General features: G+C 43.9%; 2 protein-coding genes across 2 annotated transcripts in view; both read right to left on the reverse strand.

Annotated features, from left to right (window-relative positions):
* The window catches only part of hnmt (histamine N-methyltransferase), a 26097-nt gene that overhangs the window by 9319 nt on the left and 4439 nt on the right, over positions 1 to 12339 (reverse strand). The window lies entirely within an intron of this gene.
* The window catches only part of thsd7ba (thrombospondin, type I, domain containing 7Ba), a 142565-nt gene continuing 135209 nt past the window's right edge, over positions 4984 to 12339 (reverse strand). Inside the window, exons 23-28 of the mRNA XM_008277183.1 lie at positions 10690 to 10863; positions 8889 to 8984; positions 7678 to 7760; positions 6902 to 7097; positions 6461 to 6548; positions 4984 to 6147 (exon numbers count right to left, since the gene is read on the reverse strand). Coding sequence (XP_008275405.1) covers positions 6066 to 6147; positions 6461 to 6548; positions 6902 to 7097; positions 7678 to 7760; positions 8889 to 8984; positions 10690 to 10863 — 719 coding nt within the window. The 3' untranslated portion in view covers positions 4984 to 6065. The remainder of the gene's footprint in view (positions 6148 to 6460; positions 6549 to 6901; positions 7098 to 7677; positions 7761 to 8888; positions 8985 to 10689; positions 10864 to 12339) is intronic.

The raw sequence follows: 12339 nt of genomic DNA on the forward strand, positions 1-12339 counted from the left end.
GAGAGAGAGAGAGAGAGAGGAGGGGCAGTAGGGCAATAAAAGTCACCCAGACGTCTGCTCTCCATGCGGCCATGTGGCTAGTTTAGGTCACCAGGTCAGGTGGACTTACTTGAGGGTTGATAATCAACGTGGCTGAATGTTTTCTTTTCCTGATTTTTTAAAATCTGTCAGCTGCCCTTTGAAACGCTCAATGATGCAATCAGTTGGTTTCCTGTGAAGTTTGGTGTCTCTTTGGCGTCTGTGTGTCTGTTCATATCCGACAGCAGAGTCCAGACCTTCACATCATGGAGACCCGGATGTTCTCACTGACTGGAAAGATTTTGGAATCCAAGACATTTTGTGTGCTTTGATGAGGTCAGCAGAACAGCGAGGTGTGATGCAGAGTAACTTCTAATTCCTTCAACATGTTTTTATATAAAATATGTATTTGTGTGGCAATTTTTAATTGTAAGGAAATAGAACTCATCAATGTCATTTCTTTTGGTGAATCTGCAGCTCACATATTTGCTCCTTGTCACACTGTGAGACAGACAGGAATTAGGCCAAGAACTCAAATTAGATTGTAATTAGGCCACAGGCCCGGTCTGATAAGTTGTGAATCATCCAGGGAGGAAATCCTGAGGAATGCTGGTGTCCTGTAGTGATCTGTGTGAATGTGGTGCTCAGACAAAATAGTTCAGCAACATCTCTTTTTGTCCAGGATGCTAACTTGGCCTTCCACTCGACTTCATGCAGCGTTTTCCGGCATGTGAGACAGAATCCGGACTGACGCAGCGTAGCCTTGCTAAACATGGGAAGCAGCAGGTTTTCTGGGGCGAAGGCCGGCACTTTTGGGTTATTAAATTGGAGTTGACTGCTCCGGCTGCCACAGCAGCACTGATGAGATCCTTTTTTCAGGTTTAAAACGCATAAAGATCCACAGTTGCGTTGGGACTGAGCAGGGAAGAGTTACATCTCTGGCTTTTATAACAATGGAGGGAGATAAAGTAAAGGCCGAGACAGAGGAGCTTAATGATGCTCTGAGGAGAGACAGAGTTCGTCTCCAAGTGTTCTCACATCATAGCAAAACAGGGCTTCATGGTTTTTTTTTCAAGCTTAAAATAAAAATATATTTTTATGGCAACATCCTATTTTCCTGAACATTAAACTTTAAGCTTGAACAAAATCCTGTGCAGCTCACAGCTGATCTTATTGTCCCTCCTTCCCCGGTCCGTGTGCAAGTCAGGCTAAACTTCAAAGTCCTTTTATCAACTACATGAGCTTGTACCACCTTATCTCTTCGGCTGCATTGTTCTCCACCTCTTTGCTGCTGGTGTTCATGTAATCAGGAGAATTGAACCTAAAACCAACAAAGTCAGTGGGTGGAAGAGTATCTGGTGCTGTGATTCACACGAGTGGAACGAAGCGCCTCAGTCTGACTGACTCTGGTTATTTGAGTACCACATATTGATTAGTTTATCAAAGTCAGTCTTTCTCTTTGTCTCTCACACAAGCAGCCGGTGATCGATACTTGTTGGCTGCTTCATATAATGCAAGGTCATACATAACAAAGACCTCCGGCCATGCAGCTTTGTGACGCTGTACTTCGGTCCTTTGAGCTAAATGCTAACGTCAGCATGTTCACGATGACAATACCTACCTGTCAGGTAAATGAAGACAGTTGAGCTATATATTAATATTGTTTAAAGAAATACACAAAATAAGCTCAAACCAATGCATATGTATACATATATATATATATATTTCTATATATTCTCTTGAAATTGGAGCTACGAGGCGTTTTAGAAGACATTAACATGCACAACGCATCAGAAATCAACAATAAAGCATTAAAAGAATGCAATAAAAACATTAGTGAAGACAGTAAAACATTAAAAAAAGGCAATAACAATGCTGTTTTTAAAAAAGGGGTTAAATGTTGTACAGGTGGGTTCTGAAAAGCTGACTGAGCGAACGGTTCTGTTTGAAGCCTCCACCGTGGGGACTTGTAACAGGAACCGATTCTCAGATCAGACACTGACTAAAGTGTTAAAATCACAGTTTCCTAGTTGTACCGTGGTATTCTAATCAAATTGTTTTGAAATCGTTGATTATTATTGTTTTAATTAAGAGAGGAACAGAAATGGTGAGATACTGTTTCATCTTTCATTATGTGTTTATTTGAATACTGTTGAATTTACGTCTCTTTAAATTCGTAGGACGTTTTGTGTTTGAATGTTTGAATCAAGATGGAAACTTGCCGGATTCAGTAAATCATTCATGGAGTGTCCAAACGGGTCGAGGCAGACGGCCGCCCTCCCTGAGCCCGGTTCTGCCGGAGGTTTGGTCCTGTTATAAGCGAGCTTCTTCTTCCCACCGACATCGAGAGCGTGTTCACAGGGAGTTACTGGTCTTCTCTCTACAATGTCATAAGATGCAGACCTTCAACGAGTTAAATGATGTCGTGAACTGATTCCATTTAATTTAGATTTTAGCAGTAACTCACCCCTGATGTTTAGCAGCTCAGCTCAGCGGGTCACCACGGCAACGGTTGGTGTTCAGCTCCAAACACGAGGTTAACGGGATGTGAGCTTAGTTTAGTGGCAGATATTTAGTGGGATGAAATGAAAGGATGACGCCAGATAAAAACAAAAGTTCATCAAACACACGCTGAAACTTCAAACCACAAATGTCAGTTCAGCACTTAAGGAAACGTCGGAACAATCAAAGTAACTGCGAGTATTTGTAAAAACTTTTTGCGGTTCGTTACTTCCTGGTGTGAGTGAAAACACCGACTCGCTAAAACACATTTAAAATAACTAATCTTTTACTTTATAGCTGGACAATAAACAACTGAGTCGGGTGTCTCTGAGCACCCCCAAACCGCAAACCTGGCCCTTAAACTCACACATTAAGTTGGTAAAGTCAATAAGGACTCTTTTGCAACGCTGCAAGGGGAGTCCTGTGCAATTAAATGTTGATGTATTTAAAGCTGGGCGTGCGTGTCCTGAAGGCAGCAGAGTTCTGGTGATCCAGACGCCTGTAATCCATCAGTGACATGTAACTGATTAGCCAGGTTCTGTTCCAGCTGGTCACCGCTAAGCCAGTCCTTCTCCCTCTGTCTGTTGTTTTCACCTCTTCCCTCAGAGATTGCCTTCCTATAAAGTCTAAATTCCATAATTACAGCCATAAAAATCCGAGGAGCTTTTTTTCTGGGGAATACATTAGCAGAGCCTGAACATCGGCAGGCGTGTGATGAAATCTGCAAGAGCATCACTCTGAAGGGGTGTCGATGAGCGCATGATGAATTAGTAATAAATGATAATAAACATTCATTATTTTAAAAGGTTATGCATTGTTCCCACTAAATATTCATCAGGCTCTCAGTCTGACAAACCGCAGCACGGCGCCGTTCATTACGCCCATCCAGCCTTCTTATAATAGATAAATTAAATGAATCAAAATGAGACACTGCCATCGCCAGTCCGTTCACATATCTTCACTAAAACCTGCAAATATGTCTTGAAAGCTGGCAAAATGAGACGAATTGGACATGACAAGATCAGCCCACGTCTTTGCGATGGATCAGATGGCCACGACACAAGCGTTTGAATTCAAGCCTCTCTTAAACAAAAGTGACAGTCTTAAATAAATGAATTAGATGAGACAAAAGATTTAAACACTGTTTCCCTCGCAACCTGCGAGCATCCTGGGACTATCGCACCGGGAATCTGACTGAAGGGCATGATAAATCTTATCAACTGCTTATCTATTCTGGGTTTTGCCTCAGAGGCTGTATCAGTAATTACAATTTATCAGGACTTGAAAGTCAAGGAGCCGATGAAGATCACAGCAGGACTGGAGCATCTCTGGGAAAAAAACATTTCTCCTCGTGTGAGCGAGGAAAGACGAGGAAAGAAACACGGTGCTTTATTTTCACATGGTTCCACAATTTATTTGCATTTTTGTCCAGCTCTCCATGTACACACAATAGTAACACAAATAGCATGGTACTGTAAACAATGGGTGAACATACTTGTAGGTTTCTGGGACTCTCATCTGGTCAAAGTTTGGCTGTCGTTTGTTTTACGACCAGAACGTCTGGAATATTAAAATTTTAGGTATTTCATAATTGGGCTTTAAACATTAACCGCGTGTCCCTTTTGTCGGCCAAATATTAGAAATACTGCCTGAAAGAAACTAAAACGTTTGGCAACTTGTAAAACGGATTTTCTTTTTTTTTGCAAGGCCACTTGGAGCAACGTTCTGCCAAAATGGATCAAGCATGCCTACATACAGTCAGCTGCCCGAACACAGCAACGTGGAACAACCGTATCTGCACAGCTGTGAAGGTTATAGAGTTACTGGTAAAATACATTCAGAAGGAGGTCAGACAGCTCACCATCAAATCTCTCAGGTTGTGGAGGCAGAACGAGAAACGGCGTCGGCGCCCAAATCACCAAATATCAGGAACTTAATTCTCCACTGGGTCGTGTGAATAATGCACTAAGGGATCCATGTCTGAATGATACCGGGTAAGGTATTAAAAATAAATAAAGTTTATAATGATGCTTTGGATAGATGCTGGTAATAAAAATCGCCTCTAATTGAAAAGATGATGTGAAACTAAAACAACACAAAAAACCCCGGGGCTGAAAAAAACCGACACAAATACAGATAAATGAAGAAAAGAAGTTTCCCAAATAATTAATATACGCTCACAAATATTTGGTATTTGCAGTCTTTCATGTTTTGAGCCCTGTGTTCGTGGTGCAATCATGAAAAAATATTAAAAAAGCAGCGAGAAAGGAACAAAAAACTGTCAGGACTCGTCTGCTTTGCCGCGTGCCAGCTGACCTTGTATTTAACATTAAGTCGCGTGAAAAGAAAACCAATGAAGTATGACATCGTGGTGAGAAAAAGCATAAAGCGTTTTTGCTCTGTTAAAGACACTGCGTGTGATCCAGTGGATAATTCTTCCTTTCCATCCTCCGGTACGGTTTTTGGTGATCAGTGCTTTTGTTGTTGTTGTTGTTGTTTTGCATTTATTGAACTTGTGTGTGTGTGTATGAGGTATGATTCTTATCATGCTGGTATTTAATTTGCATTAAAGGTCTGTGTGTGTGTGTCGTTTTCTGTGATTTTAGTCTGCCGTTACTTTAAAAGTGGAAATTGCACCGCTCTGAGGTCGTTGCTTCAGTTTGTCCTCTGTGGCCGAGTGTTTTCTGAGCGTTAGGGAGGAAATATTACTGCATCGTTGTTTTGTAAAACTCAAGGCAAGCCCGCTTTTGGTTTCCACATATACACAACATATGGCATCATCAACAAAACACAGTCTGACAGCAAAAACTTGCATTACAATTAGAACACTAGAAAAGTCATTTGGAAAGGAAAATCAAAACTGGATTAGCACTAACGTAGTGCATAGACCGTCGCGTTTGTTCTCAGAAATTCAAAAAAAGGCTGTTTCGTTTACCCAAAAGGCTTGTGACGTTTCCCTTCACAAAGATCCAGCACTGATGAGACAAAGTCAAGCGCTCCATCGCAGGCCCTTTGAATGTCGTGATTGACTGCAGTCTCAGGATGTTCCGTCTCCTTCACGGCACAATTATGAGACAGAAAGCCAGGTGGTCCCGCTGATTCTTGACACATAAAAAAACAGAAAAAGAAGAACAAAAAATAAAACCTCCAAACAAAACCAACACTCGTGGAGTCACTTTGTCGTCACTGTTCGGGAGTCTTCTGGTTCTGTGGGTTGCAAACAGTGATTCAACCGTGTGTTCATGTTGCAAGCAGTTAAAAAAAAACAGAAACTAGAGGTCCGTGTCTCATTTGATCAGCTTTGGTTCCTCGTTTTTTTTTTTTTTCCCAGGAGGAGAGTTGGCCGTAGCCAGAATTCGAGGCTACATTACCGTTCAGCAGCAGATCACATGCTTATTTGTCTGTTTGTTCAAGTTTTGCAATATCCAGCAGCGCCCACTCAAACGGGTCGGCGGTACGTGACGGATGTGCTCGCTAACAATCTGGACGCAGTCAGGAGTCGGTCCGAGGCCAAGCGTGTGTCCTTGTGAGGTATAGCAGCCCGGTTACATGTCCATGTCACCGTCGTAGGCCAAGGTCAAGGGCTTCTGCGGTGGAGGAGACGCCTTGGTGGTTTTGGATGGCTTACTGCAAAAGAAAATAACACAGACAAGAGCTAAGAGTCTACGAGTGGCTTAGCGGCACCAGGCAGCCCAACTTGATTTCAGTCTTTACAAAGAATTCCATTATCTGATAACGGCGGCACACAGCAGACAAAATATTGTGAGGAGTATAACTCATACTTGACAGGATTCTGTTCAAGGAAAAGAAATTTGCTTTGTTTCTCGATGTTCATTCTGCTCTCATATGAAAACGTGTGTGTGTGACCCAGAATGGAGCTTTTTGTTTTTTGAAATTGTGCACAGTGAGGAATCTCCGAGGAGAGTAATATAGCACATACCAGACCAGGAACGATAACGCAATAATGAAGAGTATTAAGATGAATCCGACAGCAGTCACGGCGTAAACCCACAGCTTTACTCTTCCATCTGTGCAATCAAAAAGCAGTTTTAATACAAAGTTTTAATATATATGTGCATCTGCATCACTTGGCTGAACTTTTTTCTACATCTGAGGATTAAAAACACACAACCAAGTCAATTCTCTGTTCACACAAACAGACAAACAGCAAGAGACCGACTAGAACTTCTTGGCAGCTTTATGGTCCATTGAGGATTTTTTTTTTTTTTTACAGCATATAATGATGAGGTCTGTAAAAACATTGATCTCCAATGAATTCCTCCCCCGGCCCAGTGATCCCAGACCTACAAAGGCAGGTTCAAAGGCAGCAGCAGTCTCAGGCATGCTGGCTGAGCTGTACGGATGATTTCCATTTCAGTACCTGGGCCAACAGGTCGCAAGGTCCACTCGCTGAACAGGTCTTTGGCCTGAGACGGCCCGGGTTTTAATCTTCCAGAGTTGGTTTTCACATCAGCCTTCTTGTTGTTGTCCACCCCCGGGGTTCTGGTGCAGTAGTCCAAGAAGCCGTGCGTGGTCATCACTTCGGTGTAACCCTTCTCACACCCACACACTCCGCTCTGCGAGAGGGGGGAAGCAAAGCCGGGAGAACATCATTTACTTTCTCCTTCCTGCAAAACCGTCTGCGGTGAGTCTGGACTGATCTGCTTTGCTCTGCTCAAGACGTAACACATTTGTTGTGACATTAAACTGTCGCCCTCGGGGGGTAGATTACGCCACCTTCCAGATTTAAATGCCGATAAGAAAAGCGCGTCAGGCTAAAAACAGACGCGCAGGAAGCAAATGCAGCACCCTTTGTTTTTTTTTTAAATTTCCCAGCTTTTGCATTTCCAGGTGCAGTTACACGGGGGAACTCTAAGGGGCAGTAAAACGTCAAGCTCAGGCCATTATTTGTCATTTTCATGCTGCTGGTGTGCTCATAGGTGTAGTCCCTAACTGACACGGAGCCCACATTCATTGGTATTAATCTGATTATCCTCTAATGGCCTGTTCTGCAAAATTAAAAATGTCATGTGTCAAAATCCATTTAGCTCCCCACCTAGAATGTGGGGGCAGCAGAAAACAGCAAAAAAAAAATAAAAAAACTACACACACACACACAGAGATCACAGCTGCTTGATCAAAGCACAGTGATGTTACCGGCGTGCAGTGTGAGAACGGCTTGGTGCACGGCGGATGGCAGTGTCTGAGCGTCGTCGGCCTTTTCTGTGGAAAACAGCCTCCTGGAAAAAAAAAAACAACACACGAGACATGTTCGTATTTCTGTTCCGCTGCCCATTGATCAGTAAATTAATGCACTGTCACACCTGATTAATGGGCTCATTGCCTATCAGGGTCCCTGATCAATTGGTGAACATTTTAATTCCAACATGGAAAATTGCATGTCAAAATATCAAAGAGTAATGCCTAGGGTTCCCGCCTTCCCTGCAGAAGGAGGTTATTCCTCCTGGGCTCATATTTGCCAGAAACACTTCCTTACAGCGATAAGATCACATTCACCCACTATTTACAGCACATCAAGCTTGCCTAAAGCTTTCATTCCCACAGCACTATTACCTTTGTTCTCTTTCTCTACGCCTGCTTTACTTCCCACAAATACAAACGCATGATTATATTTATATGGATTGAAAGCCTCCCAGCTCAGAGTCTGGCTTATTGATTACTTATGTTAAGAGGGAGAAGAGAAATCGATGGAGGCTGCTCTGAGAATAGGAAGATCAAATAAGGTGTTAAATCCAACTAAAACACAATACTAAGGCATTCTGGGTGTGCGAGTGCATCTGCATATATGTGTAAGCGTGGACACGTATGTACACACCAATGCACAGTCTGAGCTAACAGCGTCTGAGTCCTTTCAGGGGCTGCAGCCGTTGTATCCGTCAGAGGACACGGATCCGATATTGAAACTCGAAAGATTAAAAAAAGCAATAGATATTCCATCCACCTTCATATCCGCCCCTCCAGAATCTCTCCACACGTCGGTTCCCTATTAACTCCTGAACTAACAAGGAAATCTGCTCTAAACGTGTTCCTGAAGCACCGGCTCTCCCAAAATCACCCGTGTGACGCCTTTCTCAGGTGAATGAAAAGAGGCTCACTTACTGTCATGGCAACGCTCACCAATGTCTTTTTGAGCGATCAAATGATCTGATACTGTCGGCACACACATCCACGTGTTTCACACTGAACTAAAACATAAAACATAAAATGAAAGGGCTGATTCAGTTCAGCACAGGGGAACACAAACAGAAAGTGGGGCACTTCCAGCCTCCATCAGGCCAGATGCTGTTCCCACGAGTGGGTCCGTGTGGCGCCGTCTGCGGCGGGAGGAAGACGCCGCGATTGCTCACCTGTGACGTTGACGCCGTCTGAGCGCTGACACCACACCGCTCGCTCGTTGTTGCTCCATCCCCCCGTCCTCCACTGGTAACTGTGGCATTTTCCTCCTGCAGCATTGACAGAGAGACGATGCTCATTAGCTGCTGGTGTCGGGCATCCAGGCCTGTCCTCCGACTCCTGTGGACATTAATCACCTCTTCTGCCTCACCTGCTGCTTCATACTTCATTGTATGGCTTCATATATCCACTAACTATTTGATCTCCTGCCTGCACTCTTTTACAAATTAGCAGCTTATTAGATGGCGTTACCAGATTTGTATCTGTATGTGTGGCTTTACTTTAGATTCTGTTTCTTCTTTTTATAACTTTGTCCTTAATTCCAGTTCTGCACGTGCGGCTGAATTTTCTTTAATACATGAAATGAAGCTCATCTTCTCCCTAAAGTCTTCTTTCCAACCAATTTCATGTCATTTTCTCCATCGCTGTCTCACAGAAATTATCAGCAGTGGGCCAAACATAAACCCGGTCCAGATTCAGAAACAATAAACACAAAGTCTCCTGAGGAAGCGCCTGGTACCTGCCGGGTAGGTCACTAATCAGTCAACCTCCGTGTTTCACCAGGATTGGATAAGTGGCGTGACCTTTCTCCGGATCAAACGCTGACCCGTTAATGAAAGCCTTTTCATCGTCTTCGTTATCCTCTGAGCGCTAACTCTCCCGTGACACAGTTTTAATGGTAACTTTGCAATTACAATCACAGAGCTGCCATTTGCAGCAGAGCCGGCCGTTTGGAATGCGTCCTGCAGCATCACCTTTTTACCTCCAAACAGTTTGTGTTCGCTGAAACCCCAAAGAAGCCTTCAATCCATAATTTCTGTTTCTGGGCTGCGCCAGTGTGTCGCCTGATGAGTTGTCTGTCACAGCACGCACACTACTCTCCCATGACTTTCCAAGGTAGCGGAGCCTCGATGCACACTGATAAACACTGGAATATGGTTTCGAGGACGGCGGGATGAAATGAAAGTCTTTCTGTGGCCCTCATGAGTAGATCTAAAGTTTATTGAACATTTATCAGAAGGTCATTTCCGCCATATTGATTTCATCTTGAGGATAAGAAACTTTTGTTCTTGAATATCCAGTGATCAGAATCCCAATCGAGACGCTGTGCAGAGCGAGCAGGAGCAAAACCAATCTAAAGGCAAATGATGACCTTCCAAGTATGATGCTCAGATGATGTTAATCTTGTCCCTTAATGTTGTGTTAATTCACAGAGTCAATAAAGGTCAACTCAGAAGCAGCTCTCCACTTCTTTAAATATGCACTACGTGACTCTATTTGCCTACTCGGGAGCAGCAGAAGCTAACATGATACCGACATATTATCGCCTTTTAAAAGCTGATATGATGGTTTTACAGCATCCAGTGTTAATTTGGAGTCAAGTCATGGCCACCTGATAAATGTTAGTCCTCTACTTGTAGCTTAGCCTCTGTAGCTGCCACAGTAAATACCAACTTAGTGTGTGTTTGGGGCTGAGTGGGAAGTGTGCAGTGGCTTTATTAGAGCTGTTTTGTGCTGAAAACAGCAGCCTGCTGTGGCTGGAAATGACTCTATTAAAGCCAGAGTGAACTACAACAGGACAGCTGAGGGTCAAAAGAAAAAAAAACACAAGTCGAAATATAAAGTTGAGAGATAATAATCTGTTGGTTTGTTACCAGCAAACGATTTGACATCATGTGTTTTTTTAGGTGATGCATTGCTAATGTCAAAATATCGACTTCGGGCTGACGTGTGTTTATGCAGCTTCTTCAGTACCTTTACAAGGCTGCGTCTCAAAGGCTTGATGTGGGCAGCTGCCCTGATTCTCCATGACCTGGATGATCACAGCTCTGGAGCGCGCTTGGCGACCGGTGGTCTCAAAGCTCCGCCCCTCCAGGCAGGTCAGCTGGCAAGAGCTCCAAGATGACCACTCAGTCAAATGACAGTCTCCTGAGGGCGAAAGGAGGCAGAAAAAAAACATCAGTGAGAGCAGAAGTTGGTCAATAACGCTGTCAGACTTTCTTTTCAGATACTTGAGGGTGGTTTATATTCAGCTTGCCAGCACTATTTCAGGGATCATTTTATTGGCTCCCCTGCTAGCTCCTGGAACATTTAAAAGAGATCGAAAACAACTTCAGCACACATCTGCGGCTGATAATGTACCAAATGCACAAACAAATTACTCAGACAGCCCAGTGGGTATTCAGAAGTAATAGACCAACCAGAGTTATAAATTATACAATACGAGCCATAACGCTAAGCCCCACTGTAAACTCAACACCTACCGCTGGAACATGTCTCAGAGGAGAGGAAAAATTCATTTAGTTTAGTTTGAGAAACATTTTCAGTGGACAAAGGCTTGTTGATGTACTCTGTGAGTCAACAAATAACGCGCCAACACTTGCTTTCTTGAATGTCAAACAGCAATACCCTCTGTAATCCTTGATGGGGTTATCATGTGGTGATGATATCACCCGCAGCCACAGCTCCTCAGCCAGAACAGCCCTCTGATTCTCTGCCCTGAACGCCCATTAGCGGCTGGCTGTCTGTGGACTGAAGCATCTCATTATTTTTCATCTTTATATGGATGTACTCTATCAGCTCCTCTCCCATGCTGCTACATCTGCGGAAACACGCTGTGGCCAAAGCCGCAATGTACAGCAAACGGCACAACACACACATGCGTTTGCGTGTGGACGCCGCCTCCTCCTGGCCCCGCCGCCGCCGCCGCCGCCGAGCCGGCAACCTTCACATCAGCAACACACACACACACACACACACACACATCTGCTCCCGCCATCAAACACTGCTGATCCTGAGCCAAGACTCACAGCAAAGGCGGTTAGAGTGATGAATCAAGGCGAGGATCAGAGCAGAGCGAGAGACGGATGAACAAAAGCAAGCACTGCAAGATCGTGTCTCTTCACAGCAAACGTTAACAAAAGCTTAACACGGCGACGGCCGCGCAAAAGCAGATCTGAGCAGGCCGTGTTATCAGATCAGAACCAATGTGTCTCTTTTTAAATAAAATAATAATATAAAATGGGATGTATACTGTGCTGCTCATGCAACTGACATGTGCCCGAGGACAGTAAAGCTTCATTATAGATTTTCGGTGGCTGACAGTGACGAGTGAAGCAGGTTGTAGCTGTCAGCCGGCCAGCAGCTCTCCACTTAAGGCAAATTCTACATTCACACAGTGGCCTAAAAAAAAAAAGTACTAAATAAAAGAAAAAAGGAAAGAGCAGGTTATCAGCATGGGGTGTCAGTTAGCTGTGATATGCTGGCTTCTTGTTGCTACGGTGACTTTCCGATAACGACGGGGCTGACGAGCTCACTGTGCACACATTCAATTAACAGCCGTGATAACGGTTCATGTCACGGCTGCTTAAAACCGCAAGAAATGAGAAAAAGGGACAGAAAAAC

The sequence above is a fragment of the Stegastes partitus genome, unplaced genomic scaffold (assembly GCF_000690725.1).
Source record: "Stegastes partitus isolate 25-593 unplaced genomic scaffold, Stegastes_partitus-1.0.2 Scaffold91, whole genome shotgun sequence".
Lineage (NCBI taxonomy): Eukaryota > Metazoa > Chordata > Actinopteri > Pomacentridae > Stegastes > Stegastes partitus.